Genomic DNA, 19,052 nt, shown 5'->3' with positions numbered 1-19,052 from the left:
GTTTCCGTGTGCGGCTCTGGCTTGCCAGAGCAGCGATGTCACGCTGGCCACGTGACCCGGAAGTGTCTCCGGACAGTGCTGGCCCCCGGCCTCTTGAGTGAGATGGGCGCACAACCCTAGAGTCTGTCAAGACTGGCCCGTACGGGCAGGGGTACCTTTACCTTTACCTTTAACAATGGATAGGGTGTTCACCTCCTCTGCCTCACCTCTTCTCTACTCAAGATCCCCACACTTAACACTGCTTACACTTCAACTGAAGGAAGAAAATATGACACAGACCAGGAGTCATCTAAGTGTTCCTAATCACTCGAACCCAATTGCATTAGAAAATGTGTGTTATGGGAAGCCAGCACACAATTTAAAATTAGCATCACACCTTTGCTGCTTCTGTCAGTTGCGATTCCCTGGAACCCACTCCCCCTTTTAAAACTCAGAACGAACTGATAAAAGCCACTTGTTTCACAGTTCTGCCAAGACTATCTAGGGAAGCGCTCCAGTTAATAATGGCAGACAGAGTTCAAACTGCAAGTCAAACTACAAGTCAAATCATAGTCAGGAAATGCAATTGTTTACCATGAGCTCCAACTGAAAGCCATGACAGACTTCTTTCTTTCTGAAGCTTAAAAAACTAGAGTCCTTTCTAAGAGTACTATATATAGACACAGAGGAGCTGTATGCCTGCAGTAAGCCACCCTTTATTTACTCAACCATATATTTAATTCACATAACCGTTTTCTGAAGCAAAACTGCACCATCAGCCAAATGAAACAAAAGATCCCATATAACGCAACACCGGAGTTGGCGTTCTGTAATTCCCTCCGATCACCCGCATGGTTCTTTGGAGTCGTGGCCTAACCACAACCTCTGCAACCACCTGATGATGCATGGCAAATTGCTTTTAAAACTGAGAGGAGGTTCAAAAGCAGCTTGCAGTTAGAATTGAGGTCAGCTGTTTCAAGCCAAAAATCCCATTAAACTAGCCCAAACTCCTTGCCAGAGCTGAAGTAGCTGTTTTGACTCAAGCCATAGTTGTTACTGCTGGTATGCCGAGCAAAGTTAACCATCGCAATGAAGGATGGTTAATAGTAGAGATGGGGAATCTGCCATTATGTGTCCTTCCCAGAAGCCCTTGGTGAAACCTGCACAGCACCTAAAGAGCCTCATTTGAATGTCTGCTACCTCCTCCCTTGTAAGACGTTTACAAGACTCGGATAGCTTGGACACCAGCCAATTTTTCTCTTCCCCTTGGACCATTAACCATCTGGCCTTATGCAGAGTTCTGGAGAACGCAAAAGCTTGTGCCCCATTTTGTGATGTTGGTTAGCTGAATAAATGTATTGGCATAATACACAGAGAGAGGAAGGTTGCCTTTCCAGGACCTGGGGTAGCAAGAAGGTACACACACCCATCTGTGCACTTGGTTATTACCAAGGTGCAACCTTTCCTGCCTTTCTTGATGTCTTCCACTGCCCAAGAAAAAAAAAAGAACTTAGCTGAGAGCTACCAATTTTCTTCCTTTCCCCTTCCTATTCCCTCCCACTCAAGTGGAGGAGGAGAAAATAGTGTTATTTACTTAATTAGCAACTGACGTTAACTGGGGAATGGTACTACATCTGCCACCTGGGCTTGTCTTGGGGTAAAAAGGTGTGTAGTAATCCTGCCCCTCTTAGCTCTTTGAATATTCTAATGGTGTTGGAGGAAATATGGGGGAGACAATGGATAAGGTAAAGAAGAGATCTTTGTAAACACCCCTTCTTCCATAATACAGTGGTACCTTGGTTCTTGAACTTAATCCGTTCCGGGAGTCTGTTCAACTCCTAAAACCGTTCAAAAACCAAGGCACAGCTTCCGATTGGCTGCAAGAACTTCCTGCACTCAAGTGGAAGCAGTGTCGGAAGTTCAGCTTCTGAAAAACGTTCACAAACCGGAACACTTACTTCCGGGTTTGCCATTCGATAACCAAGGTGTTTCTTGGCTGAACTGCTTTAGAACCATGTACCAAAAGTGCAATGTCCTTGACACACACACAACAGCAGTAGTATCCCACTGATGCTCTCTCCCCATTTTGCCCTTAGAGTGCTATCAGAAGCTGCTCTGCCAGCTCACACCTCACTGAGCTTAATGGGCCTTATGCCAGCCAAATGCTTAAGCATCCACTGTGCATAATACTTTGCTGTATCCAAGTGAGATATGCCTGCACTTGCCCCGTCCTGTCCCTGCCATTACAGAAGTTTACAAAGCAAGCTATCATGAGCAAAACTGAAGTGAGAGCACACAACATTTGTCAACACTTGCTGCAATCTACCATTAAGTCAGATTACTGGAATACCAGCTTTCCTCTAACTGTTACATGGATACAAACCGTAATATCGCCTTTCAAGTTGCAAATTTTTTTTGAGGAAAAATTTGTTTTAGGTACTCTATACAGATTCAAGTCTTGAAATTTGAATGCAATTCAGATTTTGAAACAGAGGTTGTAAATTCAAAATAAGACTCCAGAAACTCAGCACCATCTACTTGTTGACACTCTTAATAGTTTAAATGTTTTTTTAAAAAAAACAGTTCTTTTCTTTCTCCATTAGCTTTCCCTACCCCCTTTTTCGTGTTTCCATTTAGACTGTAAGCTTGCAGGTATAGGTTTGTGGTTAATTCTGTGTTTTGCACCATTTTGGGGTTCTTGTCTTCCTCTTCACCACATAGACCCTCTTCTGCTTTGCATTCTCCACCCAGAACATTAGTTACAGCAGCAGGGCCACCTCCCTCACTCTCCCAGGACTCTAGCAAGAGTAAGGTAAAGGTAAAAGGACACCTGACCATTAGGTCCAGTCGTGACCAACTCTGGGGTTGTGGTGCTCATCTCACTTTACTGACCGAGGGAGCCAGCATTTGTCTGCAGACAGCTTCCGGGTCATGTGGCCAGCATGACGAAGCCGCTTCTGGCGAACCAGAGCAGCACACAGAAACGCCGTTTACCTTCCCGCCAGAGCAGTACCTATTTATCTACTTGCACTTTTTGGCGTGCTTTGGAACTGCTGGGTTGGCATGAGCAGGGACCGAGCAACGGGAGCTCACCCCATTGCGGGGATTCAAACCACCGACCTTCTGATCAGCAAGTCCTAGGCTCTGTGGTTTAACCCACAGCGCCACCCGCGTCCCCAGATATAAGAGTAGGAATGATACATTCCAGAAAGGGGGCAGATAAAAGAGAAGAGAAGAGATTGGCTTGACCACTACTGGCTTTTGCCACACCCATGTCTGGCATGCACACCCTGACATATTGCAGCCCTTGACAGTGACAACAAAAGGTTTTGCACTTCTGTTATAAATAGAGTACCAAGACCAATTTTAAATATGCAAGTTAGTGCCTCATATGATGGCAATTCAGACAGAATGTTCACTCCTTTGGGACCAGTTCATATGACAGTTTTGTTCTACGCAAGCAGTCTCAACCATCCGCAGCAAATATTCATGTGAAGAGTGTTCATCTGGGTCCTTATGGATACGCAGTTAACAGCAATTCCACCTACTGAGATAACAGGAATTGTTCCACCTGGATCTGTCAACTCTCACGCTACGTTTATGCTTACATAAAGGGTCAGAAGTTGGGACTGCTGACATATATAAAAAGGGCGTTTAATTGAGATGGTCCTCTTAAGCACAGCTCTCAAAGAACATACACTACTGGACTGGACTGCAGCAGCAAAAGTTTCTAAAGGTGGCCTAAGCAGAGAATAACAGAAGAGGTGCAGGTGAAGGAGGATGGAAAGAATGTCACATAGCAATAAATCCTTCAATGGCACAGAATTGTCATTCCCAGTTATGAGCATACTTCAGTATTAAGATCTAGTCAAAAACTCAAGTTTGACAGGCAGGCAAATAATACTTCTCTACCATTTATCTGCTTCTTCCTCCTCAAACTGTTCACCTCCCATTGTCTCAAAGAGAAAAGAAGTGAGGAGGCTAGCCTATTTCCCCAAACCTGACCATGCTACCTGCTCCCCCCAAATCCTTCAGGAAGTAAAAGGGGTTAAGTGGCATTTTAGACATTCGTATATCCATCAGTTACTCCTTCTCTTGAACCTGTCTCCTAAAGGAGGCTTAGAAGACAGAGGCAGCAGCAGAATCCTATTGCACACACACATATTACCCCAGAACTGCTTCAGGAAAGATAGCAGAGGCATTGTTCTTCCTGTTCAGGAAGGCTAAGTCACTAATGCCAAAGACTCTGGTGGCATCTTCCCCCCACCTCCCATGTAAAGCTGACTTGCATCCATTGCTCCCCAAGCACCTTGCAAGGGCACTCCTCTACCCAGTAATAACAATCCCAGTTACACGTTTAACTCCTTTGTTTTGGTTTGTGTTGTATCATAACCAGTATCTGGCAAATTGCCACCTGGTAGAGCAGGACCAAGATTGCAATAGGATGAGTTTCTCCTACCACACCATTTGAGCATCCCCACAAATACTCAGCTTCAACAAGAGCTTATTCCTTGAGCACCAACTAAGTAGTAGTCAGACATGTTTAGAGTCACATGCCTGTCAAGTGTGTCAATAGTGGCTGAATAACCTGGCTTGTCATCTTTCAAACTCTACCCTACATTGCAGCCCATTTACTTTGCCTCAGAGAAGTCTACCTTTAGAGTACGTTTACTTTTAAAATGTGATAAACCACCACAAAATATTAATTTTCTGTTCGTGGAAACTCAGCACTGTGTTGTGATCACAGAGTCCTACTACAAAGCTGACTGTGCAAACCCCAAAATTAGAACCGTCAGCCCATCCTGGCCATTTACTGCATTTCAGCGCAGATTCACACCTCCAAGATAGCATTCCCTGTTCAAACAAGCAGCTCTCAATTATTTCCTCATTCTCAGCTCTAAAGAACTATGCAATCTCTTTAGACTCACTCGCAATACCATTTTCATTTTATAAAAGTGTCTAACATTGCAGTAAACTGTAAATCAAACCTGAGCTTCAATGATTCACAGAACCTGAAGTTCATTTGTATTGGGAAATCTATCCTTTATCTGCTGCCAAAACATAAGAACAGCTATATTCATGCAATAACTTACGCCAAAAAGCCCACCCAAGATTTAGTGGACTCCACCTTACGCCATCCCAGAAACATGAGCAGTTTTACTCTTGCCTTCCTGTATAGTATTCCTCATTTTTTCTCCAAATTACGAAGATTCTTCCATGGAGAAACACATTATTAAAACCTCCCACTTTACTGAAACAGTACAGGGCCAGTTAATGTTGCAGATTGTGCAAATGAGCAACAAGCACAAGAAAAGAAACCCAATACACAGATCAGGTGGACAACGCACAGGTTAATTTCCTTTTGCACCACAAGTCCACAATGAATATTAAAACATGCATCAAGAAGAGTAAAAGTGAGAGTACATGGTCAGACTAGTTCAAGTCCCAGATCACAACATTGATGGCAATGCACAGAGTGGCATTTCTCCCCCCAGACACAAGGGTGCTAAATTTCATGCAGCAAGCCAAGTATTATCAGAGAAATGTGATCCTCTTTAGATTTTCAGATGTTTTCAGCATAGGCACTGTGAGAAGGTCAAAGACAAAATTCAGTTTCAACTTAGTATTGAGTGAACCAATAGTGTAAGTAAATCCATTGATTATAATTAAACCTAGTACATTCTCCATCAAATATCTTCCCCTCTCACACACTTTCCTTCTGCTTTCCTTGATTATTAGCACTTTGCATCCTATATCCGCAACACATTTTTGATCAGTTCTTCACTTGCCAGATGTGCATAAAAGTTGTTTAATATCTTTGGTTTTCATATTTCATGAATTTTGGGAAATTAAATAATATTTTGTTAGCTTTAGACTTGTCTATGTTTTGCATGAGTCTTTGTTCCAATACATAGTTTTAGAAGAGATATGCTCTCCACATCTATATCCATCATTTCTCATTCATTAGCATTTTCCCAACTTCTTATTTAACAAACTGCCTCAGCTGCTTTCACTATAGCAATATGAAACTATTAAGGGCACTGTGTCCTTGGAGATACTAGCATGGAGTCACACTGGCATTTTATTTAATTTAAATCAATAATCAACTGAACCCACAAGGGCTCAGCAAAGATAGTGTTTAAGACAAACGATGATATCAACAAGGATATAGAAAATACAGAAAATTATATACTGCTAAATTAAGAATTTTTCCCCCTCTGTGGGAGTTCCAAGTACTTTTTGCAAACCACTTTGATGTGGTGGTGGTTGATTTTTACAATCAAGCAGTGGATACATTTTATGAATGAATGAATGAATGAATGAATGAATGAATGAATACTTTTCCATAAGAAGCTGTCTTACTAGATGAGACCAAAATTCCTTTGAGACCAAAATTCCACTACCTCCAATACTGGTGAGCTATATATCTCCAGAAACTCACAGACAGGGAATGGAGATAATTGTCTTCTCTTGCTTGCACCAGCATCTAATACTCAAAGAAGCACACACCCTCTCAAGGCTAACATGCATTAAGAGGCCAATCCTTCATAAATGTGTTTAATTTTCTAAAGCCATGTAAGCTAGTAGCCATTGCTGCATCTCATGGGAGAAAACGTATTTTGTTAAATACTCGTAGAAGTACTTTTGGCAAGTGTTTCAATTCAACTTCAACTGGCAACCCCAAGGTTACAGAATAGAGAAAGAACACTATCCATCATCTTGCCAACACAATTTTGTAAACCTCCATCATGTCCAACCATCTACAACACAGTCCAGAAAAAGGAGTCTAAAACACGTTAATCACTCTACAAATTTGTAGGCATTCTTTTCTTGAATGCTTCAGAATAGTAAACAGTATCCAAAAGTGGCACCATAGACAGCAGTCAGCCACCAACAATTCTCTCTACGTTCTTAGTATTCAAGCTCATCTTGTGAACTGTACAGTCAAAAGTGTATTTGTTGCTCAAATGAGATAGGACTATTTTATCTGCTTCATGTGCATAAATAAATTCTATAATTTGCAGCCTCGATTTATATATATTTTAAATATCAAAACAGAAATCCCGTGTGTATTCTGCTCAGACAGTTGTTACAAGTAGCAAGAAGGGACTACATCAATTTATCTGAAGTATGGATTTCACCTGTGTTTGGGAAGTTAGGGGAGGGGTAGTACTTCTGGTGGGGGACATGTCATGCTCCTTCTGAAGTAGTCTGTTCACTTTGGGTCCCCACACTGTGCTCAGCTCTCAGATGGGGCTCCTAGAAGCTGTCAGCATGCAACAGTGGCCACACCCCAGGAAATGGTTTCAGCTGGCTAACTGATGGGCAGCTGATAGGTTTCAAACCCTCTGCGAGTTAGAAACTTCCCCTGCATGTGAAGACAAGCTCCAGCAGACTGAGCAGACAAAAGCAATAATGGGTGCAATGGCCAAGGGGGCAGTTTCTGCATGTGCTATAGAGGGAAGTGAGGGGCTGATGGGGTTCATCAACCTGGGAAGACAGCCTATCTAGGAGAAGGAAAACTCTTATCCTAAACCTCTGCTGGCTTGCGAGATATTTCAGGAGAAGAAAAGGCTACACAAATCCCGAGCTGAGTCCCTAAAGTGGTTGGACAGCACCTTGTACATCTCCTTCTGGCAACCCCTGCAGCCAAGCTGGTGCCAAACATGTTGCTCTGCTCTCCGCACATCAGAGTGGCCAAGAAAGAGGGTATTGTTGTCTGGGTAGCCCAGGACCTCCATACACCCTGCCTAGGCTTGCACCCCAGGGAGATCACATCGGTGCTGCTAACACAGTGGTTTGACTCTACCCCTGGAGGCATACTCCATTCCCTCTTGAGACAGATGGAGGCCCACAACAGCAATGGTCAATAATGGGAAATAATTAGTGTGAAAAATATCTGCACCATCCACCTGGATGCAATCACTTTGCAGAGCCTTAAATTCTTCTGAAATTTAGGAACAGAGGAGAAGAGCAAGAGCATACAAAAAGTGGTTGATCTCAGTGAAGCAAAGCTACACTGGAACTCTCTCTTTTCATACCAAGTTGGGCAAACCCTACTCTTAAAAGTGCTGGATGACAGAGCAGAATTGTTTTTATTCTTTACCACAGAGGAATGAGGAAAATGTAATATCAGGTTGCTGGCAGTTGGAAAAGAACAGGTAACTCAGCACATATTAATTTCACCCTTTAATCCTTTCAAGCATCAGGACTTCCCCATATCTTTCCTCTGCATACTCATTTCTAGTATTGATCAGTGAAATAGCATATCTAATGGGCAAAGCCCTTTACACTCTCTCTTGCTTTGACTTTTTACCATAATTGCATTGCAAAGAACACTGTTTCATGAGGTTCATGATTACAAGCAGACAAGCAACTAATTACTGGAAGCCTTTAACTGCAGGGTTTTGAATTAAACCTTGATTCAAATTACTAACTGTTGTAGCATCAAAGAAATCAAACAGCTGGAAATGCAAGCCATTGCAAACAATGGACATGAAATGAAGCTCTCTGAAAGATCCCTAATGCTAGCCAGGAACTGGAGATTAGACAGAAAAAGCAATGCAAGAACTTCTGAGGCATGGAAGACAAATATTGATTACCTGGGGATTTTGAATGTTGATTGGGAATGTTCTTGCTGTGGTACAACATGAGTCACCTGCTTTCCCTCAAGCCCTTTCCCACCAAAAGAAAGAAGCAGTTTTTTAATTAAATGGAACAGTTATCTTAATTAGGACTGGAAAGGCTGACATTTGCTCAGGTTACAGATCAAATACACACAACTTGCATAAGAACTTGCAAGGTGGCTTTCCACGTGGTTTGGCAAAACAGACCTACTTGTGGGTATTTAATCTTTTTCTTGCAGTTCTCATGCTGTTAAAAGGTAAACTAAAGACTGAAGCGCTCATGCTCAGAATGCAATGCCACATGCCATCAGCAGGTTCAGCCACCTTCCCAAGACATGTACCTCAGCTGTTTCCCTATGAAACCATAGTTAGAAGACACGCTCTGTTGAAGGCAGAAATAGCAACGCGTTTCCTTGTACACTTACTTGGTTTGGTAAATATATAACTACGGTAGGTAATTACCCTGATAGCAGGAAAGACCTTTGGTCATGTCCCCTATACATGCCATACCAAACCTCTCCAAATATATCAGCAAATTATTTCCCTAAACTTCAACCTTCATAGACACAAGGCCTAACTAAATATGCTTGACATTTTCTGATACAGGCAACCTCCCATTTACACGTGTTCCGAGGCACTGCATGCATCAGTGAAATTGTGTATTTTTGAAACACCACAAGAAAAACCTACAAACACCCTGTTCCGCCCCTGCCCTACCCCTTTTTGTGACATTTTGGTGACTTTCACTTTCAGGTTCGGCACAATGCATGCATGCACGGTCACGCACATAATTGAATGTGCATAAATGGCAGGTTGCCTGTACACTATTCACTCATATGAGGGAGACAGCATCAAACTCCCAACAAACTTGCCTTTCATTACCACTGTAGAATCATGCAAAAATGAGAGAAAGAATTTTAAAAATCCTTCTCTACAGCCTTCTCTCTGTAGCCAACTTTAACACAAGGGCACTTTAAAACAATCGATCTTCCATCAGCATTGTGGGCAGTGAAAAGGTAAAAAAAAAAAGAGAGCAAAGGACCCTTGGACGGTTAAGTCCAGTCAAAGGTGACTATGGGGTTGCGGTGCTCATCTCACTTTCAGGCCGAGGGAGCAGGCATTTGTCCACAGACAGCTTTCCGGGTTATGTGGCCAGCATGACTAAACCGCTTCTGGCACAAAGGAACACTGTGATGGAAACCAGAGCGCACGGAAATGCTGTTTACCTTCCTGCCACAGTGATACCTATTTATCTACTTGCACTGGTGTGCTTTCAAACTGCTAGGTTGGCAGAAGCTGGGAGCTCACCCCGTCGCGTGGATTTGAACCGCTGACCTTCTGATCAGCAGGCCCAAGAGGCTCAGTGGTTTAGACCACAGCGCCACCTACGTCTCTACTGGACAGTACCACATGCACAACTGAATGTTGGAACTAGCATTTTTATTATCACACTATATGTGATGACATCCAGGTCTGTTCACATCAGGACTAGTCTTATCTTTAGATCAAGAGATTAAGCAAGAATGAACCTTCCTATACCTGCAATTTACCTGTCTGTAGTCTCTTCCCTCTACCACCTCTGCCTTGTGAGTCTCACACAGCCCCTCTCACTTCCACTATTGGAGGCCAGCTGGGGGAGTGAAATGGGGAGGGGGAAATAAACTAATAGGAAGTAAGTTTAGCACTCAGATATGCATCCATGTGGCCCCTTTTCTCTAAAAAGGCAACAAACCATTGGGTTCAACACCATTACTTTTTATTTTATTTGGACAAACTTGGGTCAACAAGCAAGTCTGCCACAAAACTAGTACGTGTACACCGCCCTAGGCCATGAAGGGCAGATCTGTCTTTTTTGAACTAAACGGACATGAACTCCAGGTCCACTAAATATTTTAAGTTAAGGAATTATTTAAACCATTCATTTCATCTTAGAGGAGGAGGACGGAGACATGAAACATGGTGTGTCCAAATTATAATAAATCCAATATTTTGCATATGAAAATACCAAGAACTTCAGATTTGATGAAGATCTAAGTACTGAAGAAATGATTTTAGATAATGAATAATCCTTAAGAGAAATGGTTCTTCCATTATGCACCCCAAGGCCTGCATTCCCATTACCCTCTGCTTAAGCCAATAAAATTATTGTAAATCTTGACATGTTAAACACTGAAGCTTTTCTATAAAACTTTACTGCGTTGTATAACCAATATCTTATAGGTTAATTACAGAAGCTCTGAAATATCTTTTCTTTAAGCTGTGATGCACTAGCAGTCTCATTTAAAAATCCCTCTACATTCTATATTTTCTAGGTTTTTTCACTCTCACACACATGGTTCTTATTTTAAAATGTGTTGTTCTGAAGTGCTCCAAACACTAGAGCCCAAAAGCCAAGTATGGAACACTCCTAGTCTAGCACCGGAAAACACACCAGGGCAGCTGTTCCAGAGTGTCTACAAACTTTTAGCAATTATAGATGTGCCATGCATTAATTAGTATGGTATATTCAGAACTCAAATTAACAACACTAAAATTAGCGCCAGAGCACTTCTGAACACCAGAACACCTCTGAATACCAGAGCACACACACACACACACCCAATGCATGCAAAACTCTTTAATGCTAGTTCTTTAATGCTGCAAAGCTATGTGGGCAAATTTCAGCAGAAGCATGTTTCCATTAAACTAGGTGTCATAGAAAGAACTAGGAAGTGAAATCAACTGCTGGACGCACTGGCATGGCAACTTCCAAAGTGAAAGAAGTGAATAAAATATACTGACGGAAACTGTGAAAGGTTTAATCTAAGCACCGTATATGAACAATGTAAGAAGACGCCTTTCCCCCAAAGGTACTTAAAAGTACCAAATCTTTAGACAGAGAAGTTCACAATGATTTAATGAACTCACACCTTAAAGGGCAGCCGCTAAAGCCAGCCATCCTATCCCCCCAAAGGTGACCATTCTCTATTCATGAGAAGACTAGACAGAAAGCTAGACCTCCCGCTACATTAAGGAAGGAATTAGACACAGAGTTTAGTTACCTCTGCTATGACAGAGAGATGAAGAAGAATACAAGAGTGGATCTGTTTCCAGTCTTTTAACACCCGCTTATAAAGTGGAGATTAAAGCTGCATTAATGTTTTTTGAGGACATAAGAGGAATATGGCACTGGGGGTGGGTCTCATTTTCGGTCACGGAGTAGGGCTGCCTCCTCCAGTCAGAGAAATCACTTGGGACTCTAAAAGTGTGCCGGGTCGCTTCACTGGAGAGCTGGGTCCTGCACAGGCGGGGGGGGGGGGGGAGAGAAAGACCTCCAAGCATGGGCAGAGTGCCTTCTTCCACTAACAACTTGCGCGGGTATATTTTTCCAGGCTACAAAGGGTCACAACATGGCTCTCGAGCAAACAACCCTACAGTTCAACCCTTGATTATTTGATTTTTAAAAAGACAAAGAGAACCACCCCCCCCCAAAAAAAAACCAGGAACTGCTCATATCCCGCAACAGAGCTACATGCGAATAAGGAACGCCGCGTATCCAAAAGCCAAGCCAGGTCAGGTCAGGATCCCCACCACCCGAGTCGCGCTAACATCGCCCTTACGTCGACTAGTGTCTCCCTCCCTTGCTCTCGCCCCCCACCCCCACTCGCACATCCCACCCCTCTTTTTCCCACCCACCCCGCTCTCTCCCCAGGTTCCAAGGACTCACCGAATAGCGACAGGAGAAGCAGCAGCAGGGGCGCGTCCTCCCCTCGGTGCCCCATGCCTCTGCGTCCAGAATTGGGGGCGGGCAAGAAGCGCGCCGAGAGCCAGCCAGCCGGAGCCCCCCAAGTCGGTCAGCGAGCCAGCAGCCCCTCAGCTAAAGCGGAGCCTCCAACAGGGGTTGGGGCCACAAAGCAATAATAACCCGAGCGCGAGGCAGAGCAGCGAGCAGCCCTCGCCCGCCTCTTCCCCGCTGGCTGGCTGGCTGGCTGGCTTGCCCTGGGAGCCGGCAGGAGCGAGGGAGCCGCCCGCCTCAGTCTCCGCCGTCGCCGCCGTCCCCCTCCTCAGCCCGGCCGCGCAGCCAACCACAGGGACAAACTTTCCCTGCCCCCGCCCCGCTCCCCCTCCCACAGGTGCCGAGGGAAGGCCGGCCCGGCCCCCACCCCCTTAAAGGGGAGGAGGAGGAGGAGGAGGAGGTGAAGCGGCTGCGCTCCCCGCCAGCCGGCAGCAGCGGCTTGTCCTCCGACGGCGCTGCCGAGGGATTCCCCGCGCCGCCTCAGCCCGGCCGAGGGAAGCCATCCACTAGTTCCATTGCATTGAACAAGCAAGCAACCTCCGCACCTCGCTCGGCACGCCCCGCACCCGGCGCGCGCTCTCGGCCGGTGCGCGGCGCTCGCCGCCAAATCCCGCCCCTTCCACTCTCCGTCTCGGCGCTGGGATCCCGAAAGGGGGAACAAAGTGCCGGCAACTAGAAAGCGAAGCCCTTCAAACCAGGCGGGAAGAAGAAAGAAGGCGGGGAGGAAGGAAGGAAGTTGGCCGCTCAGGCGGATAAAGCACGCAAAGAGGCTCAAAATCGAGTAGCCCGAAATAGTCCCACACGTTGGAAGTGAGAGAGGCGAAGGGTCCTGTCTCGGCTGTCAGCGTCGCGCGGAGGGCTTTATGGCTCGCAGCGCAATCCTAAAGTATTCTGACTCCGGAGTCAGACTGACTGCTCCCAAGAAACGTGGGTTAGGTGGGTGGCTCCGTACGCACGCTCGTTTGCAAAGTAAATTCAGTTGAAATGTAGGGGAAAGGAAGTCCGATGGGAGATGGGGGACGTCTTTGGGCGCACGAGTGCCCCCCCCCCCCCGCTTCTCCGCTTCAGGGGCCGTGTTTGGGCAATATGGGATTATAGGACACGCTGGGGATTACTGGTCAGAGAGGCAGACTCCACGGGAAGCACTTCCCACTTGAGAAAGGGAGGTTTCTCGGCGCCACCTGCTTCCCAGTCGCAGCAAGAACGGCGAAAGGTCCTCCGCACCTTTCGCTCTAACGGCTTTAAATCCCTTCCCTTGGCGATGGAAGACGGAAAACAATAAAACTGATTTCTTCACAGCAAGACATTCACCTATCAGGGAAAAGGGGGGGGGGGACCTTGATCACATAGGTGTTGGCATCCTTCAGTCCCGAGAGACAATGGAGTGCGCCTCCGGGGGTGAAGTCAAACCGCTGCGTTAGTAGCACCAAAGTGGCCTCCCGGGATGCAAGAAACATCTTCGATTTTTAAATGCAATCCTTTCCTCAAATCACAAACATGCCTCACAATATTTCAGTGGTGCTTTATGATATCCCTTATAGTATTCTTCTGGCAAAACAAAAAAAATTCCTTCCAGTAGCACCTTAAAGACCAACCAAGTTAGTTCTTGGTATGAGCTTTCGTGTGCATGCACACTTCTTCAGATACACAGATACACAGTATTCTTCTGGGTTAGCTTCCTGGGTTATGATCTGGAAAGATGGGACTGGTCGTCTTATTAGGTGGTGCTGGGTTACTGCTATTCTCTCCCATGGTCACCAGCGGCCAGGAATGCTGAGAAGTTCTATCTTGTCCCCATTTCTGTTTAATTCCTACATTGGAATTCAATGCCAACCATTCGTTGCTGGTTAAGTGTGGATAGTGTAATTATACAGTGAAGTCAGTAGGTGGCACTAGACTTTGATATACAGTACAGTGATACCTCTGGATGCAAACGGGATCCGTTCCAGAGTCCCGCTGGCATCCTGAAGCGAATGCAACCCGCACCTGCACGTGCGTGAGTCACGATTTGCCACTTCCGCGCATGCGTGTGAAGTCATTTTGAGCATCTGCGCATGCGCGAGCGGTGAAACCCAGAAGTAACGTGCTCCATTACTTCCCAGTTGCCACGGAGCGCAACCCAAAAACGCTCAACCTGAAGCATATTCAACCCAAGGTATGACTGTATATGGGTGGAATCAGGAGGATCCCAATGTTGTTCTTTGGACAGAGACAATAAAGTTATTGTCTAGTTTCTTTACTAGTGTGGCCTCTAAGCCTTCCATAGAATCATAGAATCATAGAGTTGGAAGAGACCACAAGGGCCATCGAGTCCAACCCCCTGCCAAGCAGGAAACACCATCAGAGCACTCCTGACATATGGTTGTCAAGCCTCTGCTTAAAGACCTCCAAAGAAGGAGACTCCACCACACTCCTTGGCAGCAAATTCCACTGTCGAACAGCTCTTACTGTCAGGAAGTTCTTCCTAATGTTTAGGTGGAATCTTCTTTCTTGTAGTTTGGATCCATTGCTCCGTGTCCGCTTCTCTGGAGCAGCAGAAAACAACCTTTCTCCCTCCTCTATGTGACATCCTTTTATATATTTGAACATGGCTATCATCTCACCCCTTAACCTCCTCTTCTCCAGGCTAAACATGCCCAGCTCCCTTAGCCGTTCCTCATAAGGCATCGTTTCCAGGCCTTTGACCATTTTGGTTGCCCTCCTCTGGACACATTCCAGTTTGTCAGTGTCCTTCTTGAACTGTGGTGCCCAGAACTGGACACAGTACTCCAGGTGAGGTCTGACCAGAGCAGAATACAGTGGCACTATTACTTCCCTTGATCTAGATGCTATACTCCTATTGATGCAGCCCAGAATTGCATTGGCTTTTTTAGCTGCCGCGTCACACTGTTGGCTCATGTCAAGTTTGTGGTCAACCAAGACTCCTAGATCCTTTTCACATGTACTGCTCTCAAGCCAGGTGTCACCCATCTTGTATTTGTGCCTCTCATTTTTTTTGCCCAAGTGCAATACTTTACATTTCTCCCTGTTAAAGTTCATCTTGTTTGTTTTGGCCCAGTTCTCTAATCTGTCAAGGTCGTTTTGAAGTGTGATCCTGTCCTCTGGGGTGTTAGCCACCCCTCCCAGTTTGGTGTCATCTGCAAATTTTATCAGGATGCCCTTGAGTCCATCATCCAAGTCGTTGATAAAGATGTTGAATAAGACCGGGCCCAAGACAGAACCCTGTGGCACCCCACTAGTCACTCTTCTCCAGGATGAAGAGGAACCATTGATGAGCACCCTTTGGGTTCGGTCAGTCAGCCAGTTACAAATCCACTGAGTGGTAGCATAGTCAAGACCGCATTTTACCAGCTTCTTTACAAGAATATCATGGGGCACCTTGTCAAATGCCTTGCTGAAATCAAGGTAGGCTACATCCACTGCGTTCCCTTCATCTACCAGGCTTGTAATTCTGTCAAAAAACGAGATCAGGTTAGTCTGACATGACTTATTTTTCAGAAATCCATGCTGACTATTGGTGATCACAGCATTCCTTTCTAGGTGCTCACAGACTGTTTGCTTAATGATCTGCTCCATGACATTCCATGACATTCTCTTATGTCTTTTTTTTAAATGAAACCGGAGTGTTAATCTACAAGTGTTATCAATGTAATGGACAAAATGTCACTCCATTTAAGGAAAGTCAATTCTATTACCACCACATCTTCACAGGCCTTCCAAAACACCTCCAGTATCATAAACATTAACAACCACTGGGAATGATAATCCACAATAAGGTACTTTTTACATCTAAAAGCTAGAGTCATTGCTCTTTCTATTTGAATGAGAAGGTGGGCTATGAACCCTCATGAGGAATTTATGAAAACAGAGCCAATATATGTTAAGAGTATGTCCTCTATTGTGTGATACTGTGCTTTCCTTTGTTATAAAATATATTGGTATAATAACAGCTCTTCAGCTGTTTAGATATTGATCTCCTCTTACCACACAATAAATGAGAGTTGTAGGTTTTGGCCTACAGCCTCAAACATTCTTGAATTCTAGGCGAGGCTATTTGCTTTTCAGATCAGGCAACTGATGCTGTTGATTTAATTACTGTGGGTGGTTGTTTGCTGTTTGAGTTTCATTTTTAATCCACAGGTTTGATGAAGGAAAGGTATGCTGGTTTAACACCACCTGGGGTCATCTAGAAAATAATTGTTACTGCTTCCTTGTTTGCCTGAACTGCTGTAAAAATACAAACCACAGCCCAAAAAAGAATTCAATTTCAATATATTTCTGTTTTCCAGGGCATTTATATGGCAAAACCTGCGTGCAACTGTCTGCATGTTACTTGAGCTAGCCTTTGGAAGATAAAAATGGAGGCACATACATTCAAAAGATGGATCTCAATGCATATAATTAAGGAGGTGAGATCTCTCTGTGTGTAGCAAGCATTGGTGGGTCATTTCTAACTTAATTTCATTTTTGCCATCCTGGTGCCCTCCAGATGTTTTGAACTACAGCTCCAGCCAGCATGGCCATTGAAGGCTTCTCTACCTGGTTATTTTGAGGGTAAGAATTTATTGTGGGGGCAGGATGTTCGAAAACTTTTAAAATTACGGTTCCCTGAACCTGACACAACTTTCACGGGAACAAAGTCTGAGGAACTGAGACAAACAGTGGTGAAAAGAGGTGCAGTTCTAGACCGCAGTGACAAAATAGAAACAGACAAATCACCAGGTCCAGAAAGCATCCACCTGAGTTCTTAAAGAATTCAAATGTAAAACTGCTGGTTTTCTAACATTAAAAAAAAAAACTTGTCCCTAAGACTCTACCTGAGGATAGAAAAATGGCCAATGTAAGTCCGATTTTTAAAAAGGTATCCAGGGATGGGATCCTGAAAATTGCAGGCAGCTTAGGAAAACAAATGGGCTAGCTGAGACTGATGGGAGCTATTTTCCAAAACTTATGGACAATACCAGGTTGGTGAGGACTGCTGCTTTATGTGGTTACTTCATGGGTGAGAGTTTGGGTGTGTAATTCTAATACAGTGAAACCTTGGTTCTCGAATGCCTTGGTACTCGAACATTTCAGCTCCCGAATGCCGAAAACCCAGAAGTAAGTGTTCTGGTTTTTGAATCTTTTCCAGAAGCCGAACGTCTGATGCAGCTGTCGGCTATTGTTTCCGGGGCACCTGCACCAAACGGAAGCCGTGCCTTGGTTTTCGAACATTTCGGAAGTCAAACGGACTTCTGGAACGGATTACGTTCGAGAACCAAGGTATGTCTTAAATGTGCTGGTATCTTGATATATGATGGGAAAGCATATGGAATTTACATCCAGATAGGAATGTGCAAATCCCCTTTGAGAAATTCTGTTGCTCCTATTTAAATTGTTTTCCTGGTTTCACTTGGATGTTCTGCCTTCGGCGGAATCTCTGAATTTGCTTCCAATGTGACATCATGGAAATAAAATTACAACCTAGGAGATTGGAAATCACTATCTCTCACACACAGCAATCCCAGAAGTGTCATTGGGGGGGGGGGCGTCAAGTCAAGACAGTCCAATATTAAATTTTAATTCAAAAGGAATCCCAGCTGTTCTGAAAATACAAAGTTTGTGAACATAGCAGAAACTCGCTCTTTATTCTCAGTCTCAACTTTCTTTCTGTGCTAGGGTGGCCAACAAGGAGCCGTACAAATACTGCTGGACAACAGCTCCCATCAGCCATGACCATTGGCCATGCCGGTTGGGGTTGATGGGAGTTGGAGTCCAAAAGCATCTAGAGGGCATCTTAGCTATTCCTGCTTTCTACACATTAGTGCTCAGCTCGGCAGCTCTCTCCATCGCAAAGGTTGGCTCTCATTGCACAGCAAGCAACGTTGTGTCATTGGCTGCTGAATCCTAGACAAGAGGGATGTACCTCCTTCCCGTTTCCCTTTGTTAATTAGCCATAACTTCAACAGCAGTCTATATTTTGCCTGATCATCCCTGAGTAATGTTAAGAGTGTTGTCACACCACTCTTCTGGAGGGTAGTAGTTCTTGCTCAGCCCTCCCACTCCTGCCCAAGCAAATGCTGTTTCATTCATCAAAACTCTGTGCCCTTCTCTGCAAACTAGCTAACAAATACTCCTTCCGCAGAACAGCTATTCTTCTCTACCTGCAGCAGAACACTCTTCCTACCAATTTCACAGAAAACAAAACTTTTGCTCTATTGCTGCATCAGTTCCTGACCAGCCAGCACTACCAACATCTTATTATTACTACTAGTAGTAGTAATAAGGGGGGGGGGAGGACTTGGGTAACTACCAACTGATGAGCTTGGCATTGATACCAAGAAACGTCCTAGAACAGATAATTCAGTATGTCTGTGAACACTTGGAAAATGATACTTTGATTACTAAGACCCAACATGTATTTCTCAAAAACAAGTCATGCCAGACAAACCTCTCTCTTTTATATATATATAGAGAGAGTTACAAGCTTGGTGGATCAGGGGAATGCTGTGAGCATAGTGTATCTTGATTTCATAAGGCTTTTGAGAAAGTCCCCCATGATATTCTTGTGAGGAAGCTGGTAAAATGCAGGTTGGACAAGGTAAGTGTTAGGTGGATTTGTAGCCACCCAATATGATCAAAAGTCAGAAAATCAAGCCTTATGAGAAATACTTAAAGGAGCTAGGTATGTT

The 19,052-nt window shown here is 44.5% G+C and overlaps 1 protein-coding gene across 2 annotated transcripts in view; it reads right to left on the bottom strand.

The window, feature by feature from the left end:
• PTGFRN (prostaglandin F2 receptor inhibitor) overlaps positions 1-12,675 on the bottom strand; it is a 77,735-nt gene extending 65,060 nt beyond the window's left edge. Inside the window, exon 1 of one of the 2 annotated variants that reach the window (XM_028726869.2) lies at positions 12,313-12,675. In XM_028726869.2, the coding sequence (XP_028582702.2) occupies positions 12,313-12,367 (55 nt within the window). In that variant the 5' untranslated portion in view covers positions 12,368-12,675. The remainder of the gene's footprint in view (positions 1-12,312) is intronic. The other variant, XM_028726868.2, reaches the window with a different exon arrangement.
• Between the last annotated feature and the right edge of the window lie 6,377 nt (positions 12,676-19,052).

Source organism: Podarcis muralis, chromosome 4 (genome assembly GCF_964188315.1).
Source record: "Podarcis muralis chromosome 4, rPodMur119.hap1.1, whole genome shotgun sequence".
Taxonomy (NCBI): Eukaryota; Metazoa; Chordata; class Lepidosauria; order Squamata; family Lacertidae; genus Podarcis; species Podarcis muralis.
This window is presented reverse-complemented; position numbering and strand designations above follow the sequence as displayed.